Raw genomic sequence first — 22,041 nt, forward strand, 5'->3', positions numbered from 1 at the left:
TCCAGCTGCAGAGGGAGTGATAGATCAGCTTCAGTGGGTGCCTGACATCCAGCCAGGGTCAACACACTACAGGGTGTTGGACTGCAGTTCTTCACAAACTGCTTCAGTGTGGATCCCTTCCAGGAGGTACAGTCCTTCAGGCACAGACTGCTCCAGCATGGGTCCCTTCCCTGGGTATTGAAGTGTGGGGTCTTCCATGATAGATATTTGCTCCACTGTGGACTTCCATGGTCTTCAAAGACAGCCTGCCTCACAGTTGGCTGCAGGGGAATTTCTGCTCCAATGTACTGGAGTACCTGCTCCCCATGCTTTTTCATGTACCTGGGTGTCTGCAGAGTTTATTTACATGTATTTGCATATATACATATTCTCACTCTTTTCTCTGACTGTAGTTGTACAGTTTTCTTCTTCTCATTCTTAAATACATTACCCCAGGGATGCTGCCCCATCACTAATGGGCTCAGCCTTGGCCAGCGGTGAGTCCTTCCTGGAGCCAGGCAGCATTGACTCTGCTAGACATGAGTGAAACTTCTGGCAGCATCTCACAGAATCATCATCACACTTGCAGCCCCCCACTACCAAAACCTTGCCACACAAAAGCAGTATAATGTGTTCATCTGGCTGCCATATTCTTCTGTAGATTTTTTTCCGAGCAGCCTTGATGCTCTGTCCTGAAGAACCAAGAGCTGCAAATGGTCCCAGGTGGGGGAGAGCCACGTGCAGGAGCTGCTAACTGGAAAATCCCATGTATTTTTATTCTCTCCAGGCTAAGAAAAGGAATAGGGATCCTGATTGGAAGCTAGAACTTTTTTGGGAAGGAAGGATAATGTTGAGGTTGAGTGAGAATTAGTGAGAAGGCTAAAAATGCAGATATCCTAGTGGGAGTCTTGCATACCAACCAACCAGGATGAAGAGGCAGATGAAGTATTTACTAAGCAGATGACTGACAATTCACAATCTCCATCCCTTTTCTTGTGGAAGACTTTGGCTTGCTGGATATTTGCTGGAAACTCAAGAAGGCAGAGAGGAGGCAGTCTAGGAGGCTCCTGGAGTATGTGGAAGACAACTTCTTGTCGCAGCTGGTAAGGGAGCCTACCAGATATGGTGCCTGCTAGACCTGCTGTCTATGAACAGAGAGGAGCTGGTGGGAGATGTGGTGGTCAGCATGCCCATCCTGGGCAAAGTAACCATGAAATGACAGCAATTTTGATTCCTGATGAAGTAAGGAGTGGGGTTAACCAAACCCGTGCCTTTGATTCCTGAAGGGCTGTGTTTGGCCTGTTCAGGGCACAGAGAGTCCTTAGGAAACAGTCCTTGATAATAAAGGGATCAAGAAGGATGGAATCTTAAAAGTACAGGAGCACTACCTATGTGTTGAAAGACAAGCCATCAGGGAAGAAGATTGGTCAGGCTTTCGCTGGAACTTGGGATAAAAGAGTTTATGACCTTTGAAAGAAGGGGCAGGAAACTCAGGAAGAGTACAAGGATATGGTTAGGATGTGTAGAGAGAAAATCAGAGGCAAAAGCTCAGCTAGAAATCAACCTGGCCACTGCTGTGAAAAATAATAAAAAGTGGTTTTATAAGACATGAACAACAAAGGGAGGTCCAAGGAAAATCTTCATCCTGTATTGAACGTGGAGGGGAACTTTGTCACCAAGGATGAGGAAAAGGCTGAGGTACTTAATGACTTCTCTGCATCAGTCTTTAACACAAGACCTGTTATCCTCAGGACAACCAGTCCCCTGGACTGATAGGCAGGGACAGGGAGCAGAACAGACCCCCTGCAATGCAGGAGGAAGAAGTGACATGCTGTGGTACTTAGACACTCACAAGTCTGTGGGGATGGATGGGATTCACCAAAGGGTGCTGAGAGGTCTGGCAGGAGAGCTTTCCAAGACACTCTCCATCATTTATCATGTGTCCTGGTTAACTGGGAAGGTCCCAGACAGCTGGAGGTTGGCCAATGTAATGCCCACCTACAAGAAGAGTTGAAAGGAGGGTTTGGGGAGCTAGAGGGCTGTCACCCTGATCTTGGTGTTTGCAAAGGTTACGGAACAGATATGCTGGGTGCTGTCACACATCACATATGGGACAACCAGGGAAGCAGGCCCAGCCAGCCTGGGTTTAGGAAGGGCAGATCATGCTTGATCAAGCTGATCTCCTTTTATGATGAGGTTACCTGCCTAGTGGATGATGAAAGGCTGTGGATGTTGTCTGCCTTGGACTTCAGTCACCCACGGTGTTCTGCTGGAGAAGCTGTGTTCTGGGTGACCCAAAAATGTGTACTCCATATTTCCTCTACGTTAATCCACATAGTCTGTTTTTACTGTCACTTCAATACTCAGCAACCTAGGAAACCGAACTTGTGTGTTTTACACCGGCTTCATGGAAGGGGAATGGGGCATCCCTTTAAAAACCAGAAGCAGATGCATGTGGAGCTCTCCTTCTGTTCTCTTCTGGCTAGGGGGTGGTGTAGGGCAGGTCTCTGAGTTGCAACCAAGAAGCTACATTTTGCAATCCAAAACTTCTCCACAGTGAATTTTGCAGCAACTTTTTGCTGCTGCCACTCGGGACAGCCATGTTGTGCCATGCCATTTGGCAGGGTAGTTTCCTTTTGATCTCCCAAGGCTTTGGAGAATTTCACAATGCCTTTCTCCCCAGGTGCCGTGCCACACCAGGAGAGGTCAAATCCACTCCATGAGGGCCAGCCACTGCCTGCAGCTGCTGCGCCATTCCAGGAAGCTCAATCATCTCTCCATAAGTTCCAGCCCCTGAGGGTGGTCAGCGCTGCAGCAGTTGGGAAGTTTCTTCCAGCATCCCAGCAGTGTTGATTTGTTTTGGTCAAAGAATAGTTAGGTTTTTGTTTTGTCCCTGTTCCCCATTGTTTATTATATGAGGTAGGAGGGAGCTCTGGAACCACGAAGGCTGGGTTGGTGTGTTGTTTTTCCTTTGTTCTCATGGTCCGGAGAAGGGGGCTTTCTCTGCCAAATTGTCTTTGTCTTTGGTTCATACAGGCTGCTATGGCAGTAGCCATCTTAGGAGGAGGGTCTCCTCTACCATCTTGTTTTCTTTGTTTCTGGGTGACCATGGGACTCAGCACATTTTATTTAGTAGTTATTGGTGTTATCTTGGTTGTTGGTTTTTTTTTTAGTAAACTGTTATTTTTTCACTTAGACCTCACATTCATCTTTCCTTATTGATGAAACGGGAGTGGTTAAAACTAAAGGGGAGATAACTCACTTTTGAGTCTCTCTTCTGTATAATTGTACTAAACTAAGACAAGCTGGCAGCCCATGGCCTGGGCAAGTGCACTTTTCTATGGGTTAAGAACTGGCTGGATGGCTGGCCCAGAGCGTGGTGGTGAATGGTGCTGCAGTTGCTGGTCAGTCACTACTGGGATTCCCCAAGGCTCCAGACTGGGTCCAGTCCTGCTTAATGTCTGTATTGATGGTATGGATGAGGGGGTTGAGTGTACCCTCAGTAAGTTTGCAGACAACACTAAATTGGGCAGGAATGTTGATCTGCTGGAGCGTAGGCAGGCTCTGCAGAGTGATCTGGACAGGCTGGGTCAATGGGCCGAGGCCGGTGGTGTGAGGTTCAATAAGACCAAGGCTGGTTCCTGCACTTGGATCACGCCAACCCCATGCAGGACTACAGGCTGGGTGCGGGAAGAGTGGCTGGAAAGTGGCCCAGGAGAAAAGGACCTGGGGTGCTGATTGACAGCTGCTGAACATGAGCCAGTGTGAGCCCAGGTGGCCAAGAAGGCCAATGCCATCCTGGTCGTAATCAGAAATAGTGTGGCCAGCAGGACCAGGGCAGGGATTCTCCCCCTGTACAGCGGTGATGCCACACCTCAAGTCCTGTGTTCAGTTCTAGGCCCTCTACTTCAAGAACGACATTGAGGTATGGGAATGTGTGTCCAGGAAGGGCAACAGAGCTGGTGAAGGGTCTAGAGAGTAGGGTCATATGAGAAGCAGCTGAGGGAGCTGGGGTTGTTTAGCCTGGAGAAAAGGAGGCTTGTGGGAGACCCTATCACTCTCTACAACTGCCTGAAAGGAGGGCGTAGTGAGATGGGGTTGGTCTCTTCTCCCAGTCAGCTAATGACAGGATGAGAGCAAATGGCCTCAAGCTGTGTCAGGGGAGGTTCAGTTTGGACATTAGGAAGAATTTCTTCACTGAAACGGTGGTCAGGCACTGGAACAGGCTGCCTAGTGAAGGGGTGGAGTCAACATCCCTGGATGCATTCAAAACAGGCTGGACCTGACAAGTGTTATGGTTTAGCTGACGTGGTGATGTTTGGTCAAAGGTTAGACTGTTATCTTAAAAGGAATAAGGGAAGGACATCCATCATAGCTGATCAGAGGTCTGGTGAGAGTGGGTAGAAGGGTCTATACCTGCTGCAGTACTCTGTCCTAGAGAACAGGTAGTTGAATTCCTGAGTCTTGCAAAAAGCTTTCTTGAGCATCAGCAAAACATTTATCCCCCTCTCCAGATGCTGTTGTGAAGACATTGGCCAAGCAGTGCCATTTTGAGAGTTACCTCGAGTGGTAGACATGAGCTGCAGCTCTGAAGAGTCCAGGTCTGCTCATAAATCATCAGTCTGCTTCAGTGTGAAAGGTCAGTTCCACAGGACTTTTCAGATTTATTAAAAACCCAGGTGGAATTACTCCTGCCTTCCTCTCCTTGGTGTCAGCCAAAGCTTAGGTGGAAGGGAGGTACTGGGGACCTGGGGAAAGAGGAGTGACATTGAAAAGACAGTCTGTTAAAACCTCAAGTCTGCTCTCTCTTTAATAAAAAATACAAGGTTAGTAATTATGCTATACATAGTTCATCCACTGTGACTACGAGAATCATTAAGATCAAGCCTTCATCTTGAATTTTAAATGTCATTTTTATTTGGGCTTGCTAGCAACACAGCAGTGAGTAGAGAGGTTTTTCACATGTGCATATATCAACTAAGTGTTAGTGATTAGGGGTTTGGGCAAGAAATTGTACTTCTTTGCCCTAAGTACAGTTGCCTGTTACATTTCAAAGACCTTTTATGATTCATGAATGCATTATAACTTGTATAAAATTGAAAAAAAATCTTTTATAAGTGTCAGACAACTTAATAGTGAGACTTTCTGTAATACAATATTTGGCTGTTTTGGTTTGACTGAAAGATTTTGAGACTTGAATAGGGTGTTAAAATATAGAAGCCATATGTGTATAATTCCAGGTCTTGCGTTCTGCTCATTTAAATTTATGAAATATCTGTTTCCAGAATTTGGTCCTTTAAAGGAGAACTCTCCTCTTCCTGGCATATGTAGCAAGTTTAAACACTCACACAAAATCTGTACTTGTTTTAACACTGGTGATCTCATTGCTATGTTATTTTGTACAATAAAAAAAAAAAGTTGAGAATGTAGCACTGGCTATTAATGATGATACACTGTTCTGTAGGTAGCAGTAAAATACTCTGCATTTCCCTATTCGCATTTTAAGGATGTGCATTGAAGTAAGCATCTATGAAATGCACTGTTCTTCCCCGGTTAGTAAATGTTATTGATGATGGTCCAGGCTAAATAAATGCTTTTTAGAGCTGTGGAACATTTCTGTGTTAACGTATGGCTAAACATATTGGAGTGGCAGTCATCTAAATAAATGAAATGTAATTTTGCTGAAACAATATACTACTGAAAGGTGAGGTAGATTCTATGAAACACCATATATTTGGAGTCTACAACACTATTTCCTGCAAATATGGAGAGAGGAATACAGCTTGGGTTCTAGAATTTGCTGACCAGAAAAAAAAACTATAAAAAAGCAGGAGAGTTGCCAGGACACAGATCTCTGTGCTAAATATGATTTAGTGTAGTTTGTGAAAATGTGGATATAATTAAATTTATTACAGAAAAACAACTGGTGTTTTCAATAGCATGAAAATATATTTTCCCTGCAGAAACACTACCTCAATGAGAGCAGCAAAAGACAGTTTTCCACCTAGGATCATAAGAAAGAAAATCCTTTTTGTTGTTGGGTTTGATTTGAAAAATTACATGGCATAGATTAAAAATTTTATTTCTCAATATATCTGACAAGAGTGAACCTTAAAATCAGATTAAAGAACATCAAAAATGATTGCAGGCTGTTTAATTACATGGTATACTCTTTCTGCATTTTGGGTAGGTGGTGCCCTATCCAGCTTACTGCTGCCCATAGACCTTGCTGTTGCTTGAAAGTATGTGATTCAAAAATGTGAAATTCTGAAGTTCACCTTTACTTCTCTTTCAGCCTTCACCTCTCTTGTCTTTTTCCAGTGCCTTATATGAATGGTTACTTAACTTTAACCAAAAAGTAAGGGCATTTTCTGTAGTTTTTAACAAAAAGAATTCTGTTTTGTTTGGTAAGTCTACCTCTGATATTCCTTTCCTGTTTTTTTCATGAAGCACTTCTGGTTTTCCCAAGATATCACTTTCGTGCTTGCCCTCATTAAACAGGTCAGTTACCTTGCTGTAGAGAGAAACTTTTCAGGAGACTGAAAGTGCTTCAGACATCGTGAGGTGTGACTGGTGTATTTGTTAACCAGGTATCTGACTCCATTTCTTGTACAACTCCCAACAGTTCAGGATGTTGCTCTTGCAGGAAAGGCTGTATGAATCTAATGTGATTTCTCAAATGCACCTGAGTGGACCTTTGCAGACCAGAGAAGTTTAGCAAAGGCACAGAGAAGTGAACTCAAGCAAAGACTGAGTGGTGATACACTAGTAACTATCCTAGTTATGTTCTAAATTACATTTATTTAATAATTCATAACCGATTCTAACAAATTGTGAAGTGATTGTTAATAGACACTCCTTTGTGCAGTAATTTATAATATAAAGAGACAAAAATATACAGGATATGTACATATTCATGAGCTGTATCCTAACTTCTGCATTCTATTTATCTCATTGAAATATTTGGAGTTTGCGCTATTTATGCTGATAACAGAAGTCATTGTTTTCTTTATAGTACAATTTGGTAACTTTTACATAGAAGTATGTGAATATACTTTAGCTTTCTCAGGATCTGCTCTAGTTTACTGTAAAAAACTGCCAGCTAAAAATGAACTTGGGGAGTTTTATTTTGCATTTTGTTTAAAGAAAGCATTGCAGAATATAATTATAGCTATCCTACTAGAGAACAAAAAATACTCACTTGTGTCACTGACAATCAGCCTGGGGACAGTCTTACAACTCCGGAATTCAGGTTGTTCAAACACCTGGAGCTCCCTCACTCTCTGATCTAAACTGGTATTTTCTGCTAAGTTCTCATTTCTGCAAGCTACAATCATACTCTGCACAGGGAAATTTAAAGACTTGGTAAATACTGAAGAAAAGCACATAGCCTGCATGCTAACACATAGATATCTCAGGCATCAAAATCACTTCAAACAGATCATTGAGGGTGGAAGGGTGGAAAACTACAGGATGTTCATAGGTAAAGAGTAAATAGACTAGAAGGACTTAGTAACATCAGTCCTGGATTAATATTAGAGTTGTGAATGGGAACAGGCACACACAGTTATAGATGCTACACATAGGTCTGCAAACTCTCAGAACTGAAGTTTTGGAGGGAATGTCTTGAGATCAATGAAGCAAAATTTTTGTTAAATTACAAGATAGACTGGGAGATCAAGTTACAAAGAATGACAAGCTAGTTGAAATTAATCATTTAAATGAATTTATTAATTAAAATTTATTTACAAAAAAGTACATTAATAGGTAGAAAAACATTTTCCTACACTGTTTGAGAACAAATTGCCAGTTATGTACTTAAGACCTGGTCAGTGACAGAGGCACAAATCCTAGGCTTTTTATTTATTTGCTGTTTTGCAGTTATACTCAACCAATACTCCAGACATCATAGAACAACATAATGAAGCAGGTCATAAATTATGAGTACGAAAATCAGCCTGGGGAGCTCACTGAGGTTGACTGATGGTCTTGAAAAGTTGAAATAATTTAATAATTAGACCTAGTTGGTTGATATCAAGTGACAGCTGATGGCAAGTGGCACCTTCTAAAACCATTCCTAACATGTAAAAAAGATTTAAAAGAAAACATTGGGGAAATATGAATGGCTTCATATATTAATGCTCTAAATGGGTGTTCTTATCCTTCTGACAAGCGGTGGCCCTGTCCCTTGGTGATTATTCCACCATGCTATTCCTTGGTGCCTCTGTCTCTTGGAAAAACTGAAACCCCAAAACATAACAGATTTTTTTTAAGAACAGATGAGAAAGCAGAAGCAGCAGAAAGATTGCTTGATTCAACCTTAATTTCAGCTCCAAGTGAAGGGACAGACTCAGCAAGGAATTTCTCTGCATGAGCAGTTGACATCTCCAGGACATCAGAGAGTCCAGTGTGTTGATGCAGCTATCTCCAAACAGAGGTGGAAAGAGAATTGTTGTGTTTAGTCCTAAATAAAAATTTAAAATAGAGTTTCTTAATCTAATAAGGGCATTACAGTTCCAGTGTGTGAAATGAGACTTCAGAAGTTATGGAAGTGCCTGTCCATAGAGCAGCCAAAGTTTCTGTTTGTTCCAGACATGGTTATCAAACCAAAAATCAGTATTTTTGCATTTTATCACTGGGAATCACAGTCTGTCTGTATGCCTTTAGCCACATGGTTTTAGTCTTAATTCATACAGTTTAAATTTTACTGCTGTACCTTTCACTCAGACAGTTGGTAAAGTGTCAGTTTTCCTACAACCAAAGGACTTTATCAAAGGTTTCACTTCCTAATATCCTAATGGTCTTTTCATTTTGGTGGTGGTTATTAATGATGAATAGTGAGGAAGGCTTATTTCAGTTTTCTGTCATACCGATGAATATGGGCACAGTTTAAACATTTGTGAGGTATATGTAGTTCATATTCAGTATTTTTAAAATAAGTTACTTACTTTTCATTGAAAAAAAAGTATTTTCTACTTGGCTTTGGAAAAAATAAGTCTGAAAGTCTTGTATTTTCCAGTATTTAGGTAGTGGTGACTATTTCTACCCTATTAAACTTTTTATAGTGTTTTCTTAAAATTTTAAATGATTTTCCTTCATTTGCAAAAATGGATAGAAGATAAGGGAGGGAGCAGATTAAGAAAAATTTAATCTGATGCAGTATGTGATGTACAGAGAGCAGTATTTGTCACAACTTCCATACCAGTGTCTGGTATGTGTGTTGTTTGGACTATGGAAGATGTACAGTGAAGCCATTCTAATTAAGATGAAGACAGTACCAAATGTTTTTTCTCTATACCCAGTTTAATAACTTTTGATGCACAATTTAATTTTACAATCTCCAGGCATTTGGGAGGAACAGGAGGCGGGTTCAAAGTCCATCAGTTCCTCGTCAGGCTGTGAGAAAGGAAGGGGGCAATGATAACATTTTATTCCTGGATTGTCTGAAGAAATTACACTTTTCAAATTGAACTGCAAGACATAGATGATAGAAAATTGATGCCCAGGTAAAGTGATAAAATGCCTACAAAATGAAGGATGATAGATGTGAATATGTAGATCCCTGCTTGTATGTGATCTTTTTTACCACAACACAATTACAAACAGTACAGAGCTCTTAGTCTCACCAATCCATTGTGTATAAAACCTGTAGTTATCTAGCATGATCCATGCTGTGATTTTACACTTCTCACAGAGTCAACACGTTAGATTTTTCTTCTGAAGTGATTCTCTCTCTCTCACTGGAGATACTCAGGATCCATCTGGACACAATTCGGTGCAATGTGCTCTGGGATGACCCTGTTTGAGCAAGGAGGTTGGACCAGATGACCCACTGTGGTCCCTTCCAGACGTAACCATTCTGTGATTCTGTGAAAATCAATCTGGGGACATTAAAGCACTTTTTTTACTTGGAAAATAATGTGTAGAGCAGTTTTCTAGGTAATGTCACTTTCACACAGACATGGGCCATTCAGTGAGCAGTTGGGTATTGTTCAGAAAATGTGGTATTAAGATGGAATGAAGGTTCCATGACCCTAGTAGCCCAGTTCACAGACATGTCTTTGATCTAATGTACCCTAGTTAGTAATTTTTAACTTGATGCCAGGTGTCATTGCTCATAGGAAAAGTACTATCAATTTCTCGTAGTTTGTCAGCATTTCAGCAGTCTGACAGAACAAATCCATCTTGAAATGGCCTGAGAATATTTTGCCCTTTAATTTTATCCTGGATACTAACTACACAGCTGTAATAATGCAGCTCAGAAACTCTTAAGTGAAGGGGAAAAGAATGACCCAAGAGATTCCACATTTTTAAATATTTTTGGGGGGTGTAATTTTTATTTCCACCTAACTTTTGTTATTGGTTACAATAGCAACTGGTTACAGCAGTACAAATTTTATATCTGTAATCCATGTGCTGTTTGAAGTGGCCCTGCAGTCATGCTCTGAGGTTTGCATTCTTGAAGGTTTACATTCGTGAAGTGGTTGACATTCTCAAAGTAGAGATCATGGTACTTCTGGAAAATTATTTTGAAACATTTGTTACAAGTTGTAAGGAAAAAAGCAAATAATTAAATAAAAATGTTCAGGATTTTAAATAGAACATTTTGTTGGTGCTGGCAATCTTGTAGAGATGCAACGTACGTCATGGTGTGATTGGATAGTGGTATCATTGTAAAGGTTGTTCTGGCTGTAGATGTGTTTCACAAACTGGGTGGTTTGATGCAGATCAAGTGAGTCACCTCTAGTTGACAGAATTGTTGCTTTAGTAACACGTGGGTACACTGCACATAGATAAAAAGAATGAGATGAAATAGAACCTTGGGTTTGTTGTACAGATTAACAACATGGAAAACACGTGACCAAAAATGTCCTACCTAGTTAAGTCCTTATGTTGCATTTTTTATTTCACATACTGAAGTTAAAGAATAAAATTATTCAGAATTATTCCGTTTCAGAACGTATCACATTTTACTGTATTTCACAATTCATCATTAATATGCAATGAGCTTAACATTAGCCTTTTCTTATTTTCTTCTCCTCGTCTAATGCCATCATTTAATTAAATTTTCTTTTGGTGTGTTCTTCTACATATGGGACCCAAGTGCTCTAACAAGTGCTAATACATGTCTTTCAACACATCAAAATACATCAAAAGCCCCATTGGGACTGGCATTAATAATACTTCATCCATTCTGTTAAGTTCTTTTTTTATTTGTCATGGATATATCTCTTTTTTCTCTTTCTACATGAAATAAATAGAAAGAATGCTAATAAAAATCTGAATTGCAGTGAACTCAGTTCTTCCAATTCCAGCAAAGAGAGAAAATTCAAACAATTTCATGTTTGTTTCTGAGATAAAGGAAAATTTCTTAGACAATCAGAAATACTAATTATTCTGCATTTCTCAGACTCCCAAGACCTCAGGCATTTAAAAAAGAGAACCAACACTAATCCAAGGTTGAATTGAAAATCTGTCAAAATAAAGCAAGTGGGAATTATATGGGTTTTTTTCTGGTTTGGTTTTGTTGGGATTTTTTTGCACATTCCATGCTTTTACTATTTTCAAGTTAGTGTTATGTGTACAGAAAAAGAGAGTAACAGATAATGTGTTTCAGACTCAAATCTTTCATACCGCACCTTCTCCCAGTACTCAGATAATTGGAATTCAAATTGCAAGACTGATAAGAAAAACTGCTGGAGTATGCTTTAGAGTATGTTTAAAAGGCGTACTTCTTCCAGACTTATCTGAACGAAGGAAGTGCATTTGGAGTGGATTCCTGTAAGTGTTTACATTATAGTTAGTGTATTTGAGATCTGATGCAGCTAAAAGAAATGCTTCCTTTCTAATTTTTTATAAAAGTATTGTACAAGATCATAGGCGCTGTGATTGCTAACTGACTCCTTTCATAATGGAAGAAGCTATTATCTCTCCAAAGTACAGTACGAAGTAGTTGCAAGTGTTTCGGAGTATAAAACACCATGCAGGAGCCTTAAAACCTGCAGTACTTGGTACACAGTCTGTATCAAGCAGATATATGTGTTCTCTCTCATTCTGTCTAGTCTTGTGAGAACACATCAAGAGACAAAGCCTCAGGTAATAAAATTGTCCCTTTGAGCTTAAATGGTAAGTGGAAGATCCTGTGATTGGAGCACAGTATTTGGAGCTGTAGACATTGTCTATTTGTGATTGTGCCAAAATGCTGCGCAGCCAACTTTTGTGTTTCCAGGGTAATCAAGAGATTGGTAATAAATATAAGGCAAGGATATAGACAATATGTAAATGAGGCTATAAAGATATTCCGTGAAAATGATCAGGGAAAGCCACAATTTAAGAAGGAGACTGCAGCATGAACGTTGTGCCCCACGTGAGACAACGGCAGCGGGGATGTCTGTGTATTGCCTTACTCCCAGCACATTACAGCTCTTGCTCTCAGTGCTACCAGAGCAAATATCTGGTCTGCTGAACTCAGGCATTTCTGTGGAATGAACCATTTTTAGTTTTGTCATAAAGCTTTCAAACAGCAGTTTTTGCAGCCCTCCTTCATAATGTCCGCTGGTCTCTCCTATACCTGAGGATGAGGTCAGTGGCCCCTGTGTGGGTTGATCCTTTTTTTTCAACATGCTCTTCTCTGCTAGCAGTCAAAACAGAAGCAAAAGGAAAAAAGGAGAAGAGTTGAGAAACACAGGGGTTAATACTGTGAAGTCTGTGGGTGCAAACAGGATTTTGTTAAAAATGAAAAGAGGCTGGGTGGAGGTAGATAAAAAGAAATCTGAAATAATTGTTCTGTAGAATATGGCCTTTCCACATAGGCAGAAATCCTTCTCTTCACTTCTGTCAGAAGATAGTCAAATAGAGAATGTCGTCTCTTAATTAGAAAGAAAAATACTCATCAAACACATCTCATCACTGGAAAGCTAATGATCCACAGCTGCTAGTCTGAAAGGGCAGGCTTTTTTTCTGAACAGTAGGAAGTGTTAATCATTTTGGATGAGATTTCTTTTTAAAATATACTGTAGTTTGCAAAAGAATAGGATATTCAATACCCTAACTTAAATTATTTTTTGAAGTGTTGTACACTAGGGATAGTGTCATGTGTCTCTCTGAATGATCATTTAATGCATGTGTGTCTGACTAAGAGTATAAACTGATGTGATGTTGTAAATGGCCAGTTCATGCCTGTGACTCTGAAAACTTTGATCTCATGTGAGAGAAGAAAAAAGCCCTTCCTTACATTCTTTTATATAGGAAATGGCAGTTGTATTAAACTGTAACCTTTGAGACTCCCACTCATCTCTTTAAAATAGTTAGCTTGTTTCGGTAGTGATAAGCATCCTTTTTTTACACAGAGAGTCATTATTTTCTTGGAAGGTATAATGCCAGATACAGTCCACTAGATGCTTTACAGACACAGGCAACTCCCAGAACTGTTCTTTTATACTTATTCTTTAGCTTTTCTGGTTTGGTTTTGGGATTTTTTGGTCTATATTTGCTTAATGGATGGATATGTTGGTTTACTTCCCCACCTTTCACGAAGATTTGTACATACCACTTCCCTTCTTCTCTTTCACCTCAACAATCAGGCCTTTTATGCATAAGAACTGGGTCCTAGAGTTTTCTTGCTGTTCTGCACCAGATTTTGGGTTTGCTCATGTTTACTTAAAAGTTTTATCTGATACTGGAAATCTGCTTGCTTTCTCTCATATGCATTTCATGAGTGCATTTCTTGTCTGGGAAGTGTAATGAGGCCATTTAGGTCACAGTGCCATCACGGTGTTGGTCTCACACTGCACACATCTTATTTGTGTTGCACTGTTTTTGTAGTGCCTGGCTGAGACAGTTGCCTGAAAGGAGGAACTGGTTAAAATTCAGCCAGACTAGATGGAAGTTAAAGTGGCAGGTCAGCAAAATCATCTTCAGGAGATGTCAGGTGTAATATCCACACTTTTGAATGGTATGTCCATACAAGCTGTAAAGAGGTAATATCTTAATATGTTTTACTGGCCCTCCGAGTCCAGTACTGTAAGGAATTAATGCCCTTGAAGGTCATTTGGCATTTAGAAACTTCAAGTGAGACCTGGTTGGATGAGAATTCATTGATATTCTGGAGTACAGAGTACATGATGACCATGTTCTTCAGACTCCAGTCAAGTCCATGTCTCCTGAGACTCTGAGTAGATCATTGGCTTTTTTTTTCTGGGGATTGTTTGAATAGTACTTGATTTTCTTAACCTCTTTCTAACCAAAGTTCAGCTGGGGCCCTAAGAAAGACTGTATTGTGTTGCCTTTTCTCAACAGGTCATCTCTAATACTTACTTTTCTGATACTTGGTGCTGTCTGCTGGCTTCCAGAGCACTCTTCAGTGTGCATGCATTGACTCAGGGCATTTCTGGGGTTAAAGCATGCACGGGTTTTTTGCTTTTCTTTTGAGACACAAAATTTGTTGTTAGTTGGTTACATCTAATTTACCACTCTCTTACAGACAGCAAGCTCACAGAACAGTTCTTGAGTGCTATGAGATGTTGTTTGCTTCTACTGTGGTTTTAAGCTGGAGATGAAATACCACACAGCCACTCACTCAACACCCCCCCCCCCCACTTCTTCCCCCACATCCTGGTGGAATAGGGAGGAGAATTGAAGTAAAACTTTTATGTTGACATAAGAACAGTTTAGTAATTGAAAATAAAGTGAAATGTAGTAATAATGGTAAATAAAAATAGTAATGGTAGTAAAAGGGAAAAAAACCCCTACCAGAACAAGTGATGTGCAATGCAATTTCTCACCACCTGCTGACCCTTGCCAGACCCCTCTTCCTGAACCCAGACCACCCGCCCTTCTGGGTAGGTCCCCCCAGTTTATATCCTGGGCATGACATTCTATGGAGTGGAAATACCCCTTTGGTTTGACTCATCTGTCCCAGCTGTGCTCCCTCCCAGGTTATTTTGGATATTTTCCACTGGCAGAGCGTGAGACAGGGAAAAAAGGATCCTTGACTTTGGATAAACAGAACTTAGCAAAAAAACCCAAAACATCGGTGTGTTACCAACACCATTCGCATTCTGAATCCAAAACAGCTACTAGGCAGAAATTAGCTCTACACTAGATGAGACCAGCACAGCATCTTATGCATTACCAGGTCTAACAGATTTCCTTTTAAACCAAACAACCTAAAAAAAGCATTTTTCTTTCAAATGAAAAACTGTTAAAAGTGCCAGTATCCTGGGTTTTGTCTCACACACACTGTTTTTTTCAGTGCTTTCAGTATTTATCATGGTTGTCTTGCAGTTTCATAGGACTTGCGTATACATAGTGGTAGAAAGCACAGGGATGAGGTAAGTTAGCTGATCTTGAGAGAGATTACCTAAGATGTAGATTTTTTTTCTTTCTATGTGAGAGCTAGTATTTGATACGAGAATTTTGTTTTCACTCCAAATGAAAATCTAGCAGAAGACTATTAAAATCTGCATTTTATTCTTACTCATCTTTTTACACATCTTGGTGATTAATTTGGGAAAATGAGCTCTGTTTTGGTTTACCTAGGCATTGGCATTTAGGTTTGTGAGTTCTGTAGCACACCACCTTCATTCCTTGTAGTAGGTATTAAAAGTAAAAATATTCAAAATCTTAACTATTTGGATGAAAAAGCTTATGAGGATTTCTGGATGTTTATCCAGCTGCAGTACATAGTGTGATTTGCTTTCACTTTTTTTGTTGTTGTTGTAATGTCTTTGTTGTTTGTTGTCTTTGTTGTTTTGTTTGTTGAAGAAAAGAAACCCAAGTTGTGGCTATAGCTGGCTTAAATAAAAGGGGAAAATAGGGAAAACTGGAGGTAAAAATGATTTTACTTTGTCCCCATCCAAGTCCAATTATTTTAAGTTCTTTCCTGTAAACCATTAATTCTGTAGCAGCATCAGCAGGGAACAATGTCTAGACTGTGGTGTATGGAGCTGGCAGTGGGGATGGGTTTCTCCAGAGGCGTGATCCCCAAGTGGATCCCATGCTGAAGAGTTATTTAGGCACACTAGGAGATGTAACCCAGCCAGGCTTCTGGCAGTCCCTGGTCACAGGGCACTTCAGCTGTTTTGAGCAAACACTGCAACAAATCAAAGTTTTCAAAATGGTGGACTTAGGTGGCTTCTCAGCATTCTTTTTAATCCCATTTTTGATGAGCCTGGGGTTAGTTCTATTTTACTATACTTTAATTAAAATAATCATATGATTTTAGTTTTTACTGTGATCTTTTGCTAGTTTTCCATGCAAAAGATTTCTGATTGCTACTTCTGCTTGTTTGTATGACATTACTACAAAATGACCATGTTCTTTTTTCTAAATAGCAAATGAATCTTTATTCAACTCTTGTGCCACCTTTCCACTGCTGCAGGGTTATTTCAAAGCTAAAACCAGATTCACTAACATGTTGAGGTCTTCTTTAAATTAATCACATCCCTGTGACCCTGTGACAAGAAAAATGGAGACAGACTTTTTACAAGGGTATGTAGTGATACAGCAAGGGATAATGGCTTTAAACTGAAAGAGGAGAAGTTTAAATTAGGTATTAGGAAGAAATTCCTTATTGTTGAGGGTGGTGATGCTGGAACAGGTTGCCCAGAGAAGTTGTGAATGCCCCATCCCTAGAAGTGTTCAGGGCCAGGTCGGATGAGGCTCTGAGCAGTCCGGTCTAGCGAAAGGTGTCCCTGCTTTTGTCGGGGGAGGGGGGGGGGGGGGGGGGTGTGCATCTAGGTGCCTTTAAGGTCCCTTCCAACCCAAGCCATTCTATGATTCATGAAAGCAGCTAACCTTTCTTAAGATGTAATCTTATTTTTATGCTATTTTGCATTGTCCACAAAAGCATTATTTTATGAGAGAACAATTAATATTCCTCTTAGATGATAGTACATCTTTCTTTTCCAAGAATTAAGGTAGGAAGGATTGGGAAGTGTAGCAGTTGTATCATGCAGGTAAGTGTGAGTCAGCAAAGTGGTTGAACAACGCTCCTGTCTAAGGAGATGTGGGTTTCTTTAGAATTGTTTTAATTTATTAGTCTTAACTTTGTACAAGAGTTTAATGTAATGCTGATTTCAATCACTTCTTTTCCTGCCCTGTCTTCCAGCTTTTTCTTTTTGTGGTCTGGAACTTTGAGCTCTACATGATACCACTGGCTTTGTTGTTGCTGCTGGCATGGAACTACTTCTTGATCGTATCAGGAAAAGATAACAGGCAACATGATACAGTAAGTCTTCTCTACTTCAAGGGCATACACGTCCTTTTCTTTCTTTAACTAGGTAAAATTTTTAAACTGTATTTAAATACGATATCTTTTTCAAAATGTCTCCCTTCATGATGTTCGATGGACAATTTTCCCACCTGCAATTTAATTTTATTCTGGCTGTCCAATAAGTGTGTCTGGTTTTCTTGAAATGTCATGCAAAAATATAATGGAACATGCACTATCTATAGGATCTGTTTTGTGTGGGAGGAGAGAGGCTTATTGTTCAGGAAAAGGCAAATTCTTTGAAAATGATTTTGTATGGCTAAGTCCTTATGTTGTATTTTTTTTTTCACATGTTGAAGTTAAAGATTAAAATTATTCCAGTTTTTTAACAGTTTCAGAATGTATCACATTTTACTGTATTTCACAATTCATCATTAATATGCATTGAGCTTAATATTAGCTTTTTCTTATTTTCTTCTCTTCATCTGATGCCATCATTTAATTAAATGCATGTAGTTGGGATATAATGTAGCAAAAATTTACTAATAACTGGCATTTATTAATAATATTAACATGGTTTGGATTTTCAGACGTACATATTAAAATTTGAAGTTGTATTCTATGCTGTGCAAATTTTCTAGCATCCAGGCAGATAAAGGATTTTGCATGAGGTACTGCTGAGCCTTAGGAATTCAGTATTTGTACTAGTTCTTGTATCCCAAAAGCAGCATGTTGTCTACTACTTCATGATCTGAATGGATAACTGAATGGGCGAGTGAAAAGCCAAAACAGATCAGATAACTGGTCTCTAAAGACGGTGGTTAATGGAGGTCAGTAACAAAGGGGCTACCACGGTGCAAGGTCCTGTTTAACATCTCTTCTGGTGATGTACAGGAGATGATAATGCACCCCTATCAAGTTTTTTGGGTTACATCAGGCGTTTGGGACTATTTGACACTCTGGATCTGCCGCTCAAAGGGATCTAAGTGGGTCGGATAAATGAGCTGATAGGAACCTCATGAAATTCAAAAAGGAAAAATCCTGCTCTTGGGGAGAAATAACCTGTTGAGATGATACAGAGTGGGAATTGATTGTCTGAAAGAAGCTGTTTGAATTGGTCTTAGAAGGCAGTGAGGTAAGCAGAAGCATGGACAGTGATTGGACAGAAGCATTGGACATGGATTGAGGGAAGTGGTTATCTCCACTCCTCAGCACTTGCCAGAATGAATCTGGAATAGTGTGCAGTTTGGGACACACCAGTTCAAGAAAGTCATTGAATGACTTTAGCAAGTTCAGTGAAGGGCTACCAAGATGATCAGGGGCTTAGGCCCTCATCAACCAGCCCTTGAGAAGAAGCTGAGGGAAGCGGGCTTGAAAGATCGTGGAGAATAGAAGGCTTTTAGCGACTGGAACACCCTGTAAGGAGGCTGTGGTGGAACAGGCAACAAGCTTCATTTGAAAGTTCAGACTGGAAAACCTTTTTTACCATGAGAATTCTTAAGCAGTGGAAGAGGTTGCCCAGGAAAGTGATGTTGCTATAGGAATTTTCCAGGACCTGACTGAGTAAAGCTCTGAGGAACCTGATCTGACCTCATGGCTGACCCTGCTTTAAGCAGGAATTTGGAAATCCCTTCCAACCTGAGTGATCCCCTAATGCCTAGCAACTGCAATTATTAGAACCCATGCAGCCCTGATCCCAACATTGTTGTTACCTGTCTATGTCACTAAGACTGTTATGCTTCCAAGGATTATCTAAAATTAAGGTGGGGGGATGGTAGAGATATTCCCTAACAAAAATATGGTTACATTTATGGAAAAAGCCTAAGATCAAGATTCAAAAGATGCAATGCTTAAAACACAGCCCATTGTCTCCTGATGGCTGAAATGCTTAAAACTTCTCAACCTGAAGATTTTGTAAGTACCTGAATGTAGGTTACTGATGAGTCGGTCGGGACGGAGACGGAGATCTCTATAGGCAGGTCTTGGGACACAGTCGGTTTATTGTAAAGGGCGTGGGTATTGGGGCACTGCTCAGAGCTGCTAGACTCAGCTCTGAGCAGGCCCAAGAGAGTAAGCAGGTGAGAGAGAGAGAGGGTGTAAGAGCAAGAGTGGAAGTAAGAGTAGAAGTGGAAGAGAGGAATAGAGAAGAGAGAATCAGAATCAGAATGTCTGAAGTCCTGGTTACAATACAATAAATCATCTTCTGTACTGAATATTCTAATTGTCACTAACCAATCTAATACAAGATACAAATCCTATAGCATTTACATACAGCCTATAAGAGTTCTTATATTACCATAGAGTGTTACATCTTAACTTCTAAAAACTACTCTTTGGACCCCTTCTGCTGAGCTAGTAGGGTCTGCTCTGACCCTCGGACCTGTTTGCAAGCAGAGGGTATTGTTTCATCAAGAGGGGATTACTTCAGTGGCCATACCATTGTTTTCTAGTTGTTCAGTAACTAAGACCTGGTATTTCAAAAGTGGCTTTCATTTCGATGTTGCCTGTAGTTTTCATATTCCCAAAATCTTTTGTCAGGCAATCATATTTCCAAGGTTTTCCTGTTCCATCTTCCCCAACACCTGAAATCCCTGGTGAAAGGAGAAATTTCACTTGTGAGCTGCAATACACTTAATTTCGCTCTGAAATACCACCTGTCTGGGAAGATTATTTGGTCATGTAATTTTTCTAACAAACTAAGGAAGCTAGTGATGGACTCTCAGTTGAGAATACCAAATGCTGCTCCTAAAACTCTCCTCTTGCTGAGAGTGCTTCAGACCAAGCTAATACAGCCTATGTCAAGCAACCATGTTGATCTCAAATGTTTGATATCTGTGCCATTAATGACTGTTTTTTCTTTATGTATATCAGAAGGAGGTTGGGCCCTTGTTTTAATGATTCGAGTTTGGTTATCATCATGTTGACTATCTACCTTCATTGAAGTAATCTGCAGATTTATTTTAAGCCTTTCTAATTAACTCATGAGTCTTCAGTAGTATCAGGAGTTCTTAGCATGGTATCATTAGAATAGAAGTAATTTAAATACTTATGTTTCCTATGCAGAGTGTAAATTTTATCTAAATCAATTACACAGTGTTTCCTAGTGGCTAGAGAATGCTTCAATATTCACATGATCCAGCTTCTGTTCCCAAGTCTTCAGAGATTCCTTGTGTGTCTCAGTGAGATCATTGACTACTTATCTTAGAATATCATCTAACTTTAGAAGTTACTTCAAAAACCTAAGGCTGATGATAAGACACAAAGATAAATGTATTTGTGAACTTTTCTTACCTGATTAACATTAGACAAGCATAGTTTAAAATTGTATATGCTTTGTACTTGTTTGATGTCTATGGAACATACTTAAATTTGGGGCCATGCAAAGCACCTCAGAAGAGTTGGTTTCTGTTGTAATACCTCTATCAGAAAACAACTATCAATAGTCTCATCAGTCCAGGTGCTAGGGACTACCCTTCTTCTGCAGGTCAGTGATTAGTGATCACTGAGTTTTTGTCTGGTTATGGCAGATAGACCAACCTTTTCCTATTGGGCATCTGGGTATTTTTGAAGTAGTTTGAAACTTATTTCGTCATGGAGTAGTTCAGCTGCCAAACAAAGTACCTCTGTTATAACATGAACCTGTGTTTCTTGTTTGAGTGCAAGTATGGTTATTTTGCCATTTATTACAACTCCTAATGAGTTATAAATGTGATTCCTTTCTTGAATTCAAGGTGCAATGTTGTTGGGGCAAAGGGGAGGCTCAAGTGTATTTCATAGCAGGAGATAAGTCTACTGAAATGTCCAACAGAGAGGTGAAGCAGCAGACTATGCCTCTATGGATTCAGCTGGACTCTTTGTAGGATTGATGTTCATTTTGGTTTTAGTCCAACACTGATGCAAATTTCCAAAAGAAATGTCAGATTCCCTATCTTTAGTACATTTTGATCAAAATTAGTTGTATTTCTGAAAGATAGGAACTCTTGCATTAAACATTTGTTCAAGTGACTATAGATAGATGTAGATTTAGTGGATGGTTCTGAACTGTACTAAAATAAATGAATTTCTGTCATTGAGTCATGTGGCAGGTATAAAAATCACATTATAAATATTTTTTGCCAGTATTAAGTGAGGAAAAAATAACCAAGATGGCATTCTTAAGGCCTTCATCTGAATTTTACAGTAACATTTTTGCCTGAAGTACACCCAGCTGCTTTCTCCAAGGATCTTTACACTTTCTTATAATCATACTCCTGAGTATTTGACCTCACAAAATCATTTATTTTTAGCACAACTGCTGTTGTCATATTAAACCATGATCACCTAAACACACAAGATTAGAACGGAGAGAATCTTACTAGGCTGAGATTTTTTTCTTCTCCTGCCTTTTTTCCATTATTTTTTTCACATCCTCTGTGGGAGAGGTATCAACCACTGCTGTGTTTCTGTCACCACTCCCTGCCACTCCTTGTCACCTGTGCTGGATCTGTGTGATGGGGAGCATGCTGCTCCCCACCACACATGTGCATGTGTGGGGAACACATTGCCTATGGAAGGTACTGCAAACTAACAGAAAGTGTGCTGGGGTTAAAACCTTATTGTCAGTATTTTTAAGAAGCTACTTAATACTTTGATGATTTCAAATATACAAAAAAAAAATCCCTCACCTTTGTAGCTTGGAGAAAACAGCAGTGCTCCTCTCTGGTGCCTGGGATCTTTTTTATATTTCTAAGCAAAAGTCACAGTCATTACTAACTGCATGGAGTTAATGGGAAAAAATTTTGTTGGTTTTGGTTCTGGTTTTTTTGTTACTTGTACATTTCTACTTCAGGCTGTGTTCTGCATGTTCTGAC

The 22,041-nt window shown here is 39.8% G+C and overlaps 1 protein-coding gene across 9 annotated transcripts in view; it reads left to right on the forward strand.

Moving 5' to 3' along the window:
- Window positions 1-22,041, forward strand: part of MCTP1 (multiple C2 and transmembrane domain containing 1) — a 235,914-nt gene that overhangs the window by 157,464 nt on the left and 56,409 nt on the right. For 5 of the 9 annotated variants that reach the window (XM_042012779.1, XM_042012778.1, XM_042012777.1 and 2 more), the window contains exon 16: window positions 17,090-17,209. In XM_042012779.1, the coding sequence (XP_041868713.1) occupies window positions 17,090-17,209 (120 nt within the window). Of the gene's footprint in view, window positions 1-5; window positions 127-981; window positions 1,083-2,662; window positions 3,745-17,089; window positions 17,210-22,041 lie in introns of those variants that run through there. The other 4 variants (XR_006013554.1, XR_006013553.1, XM_042012780.1 and 1 more) reach the window with 4 other exon arrangements.

Source organism: Corvus kubaryi, unplaced genomic scaffold (genome assembly GCF_017639235.1).
Source record: "Corvus kubaryi isolate FWS band 111438036 unplaced genomic scaffold, C.kubaryi_AGA036_p1.0 split1-37296, whole genome shotgun sequence".
NCBI lineage: Eukaryota > Metazoa > Chordata > Aves > Passeriformes > Corvidae > Corvus > Corvus kubaryi.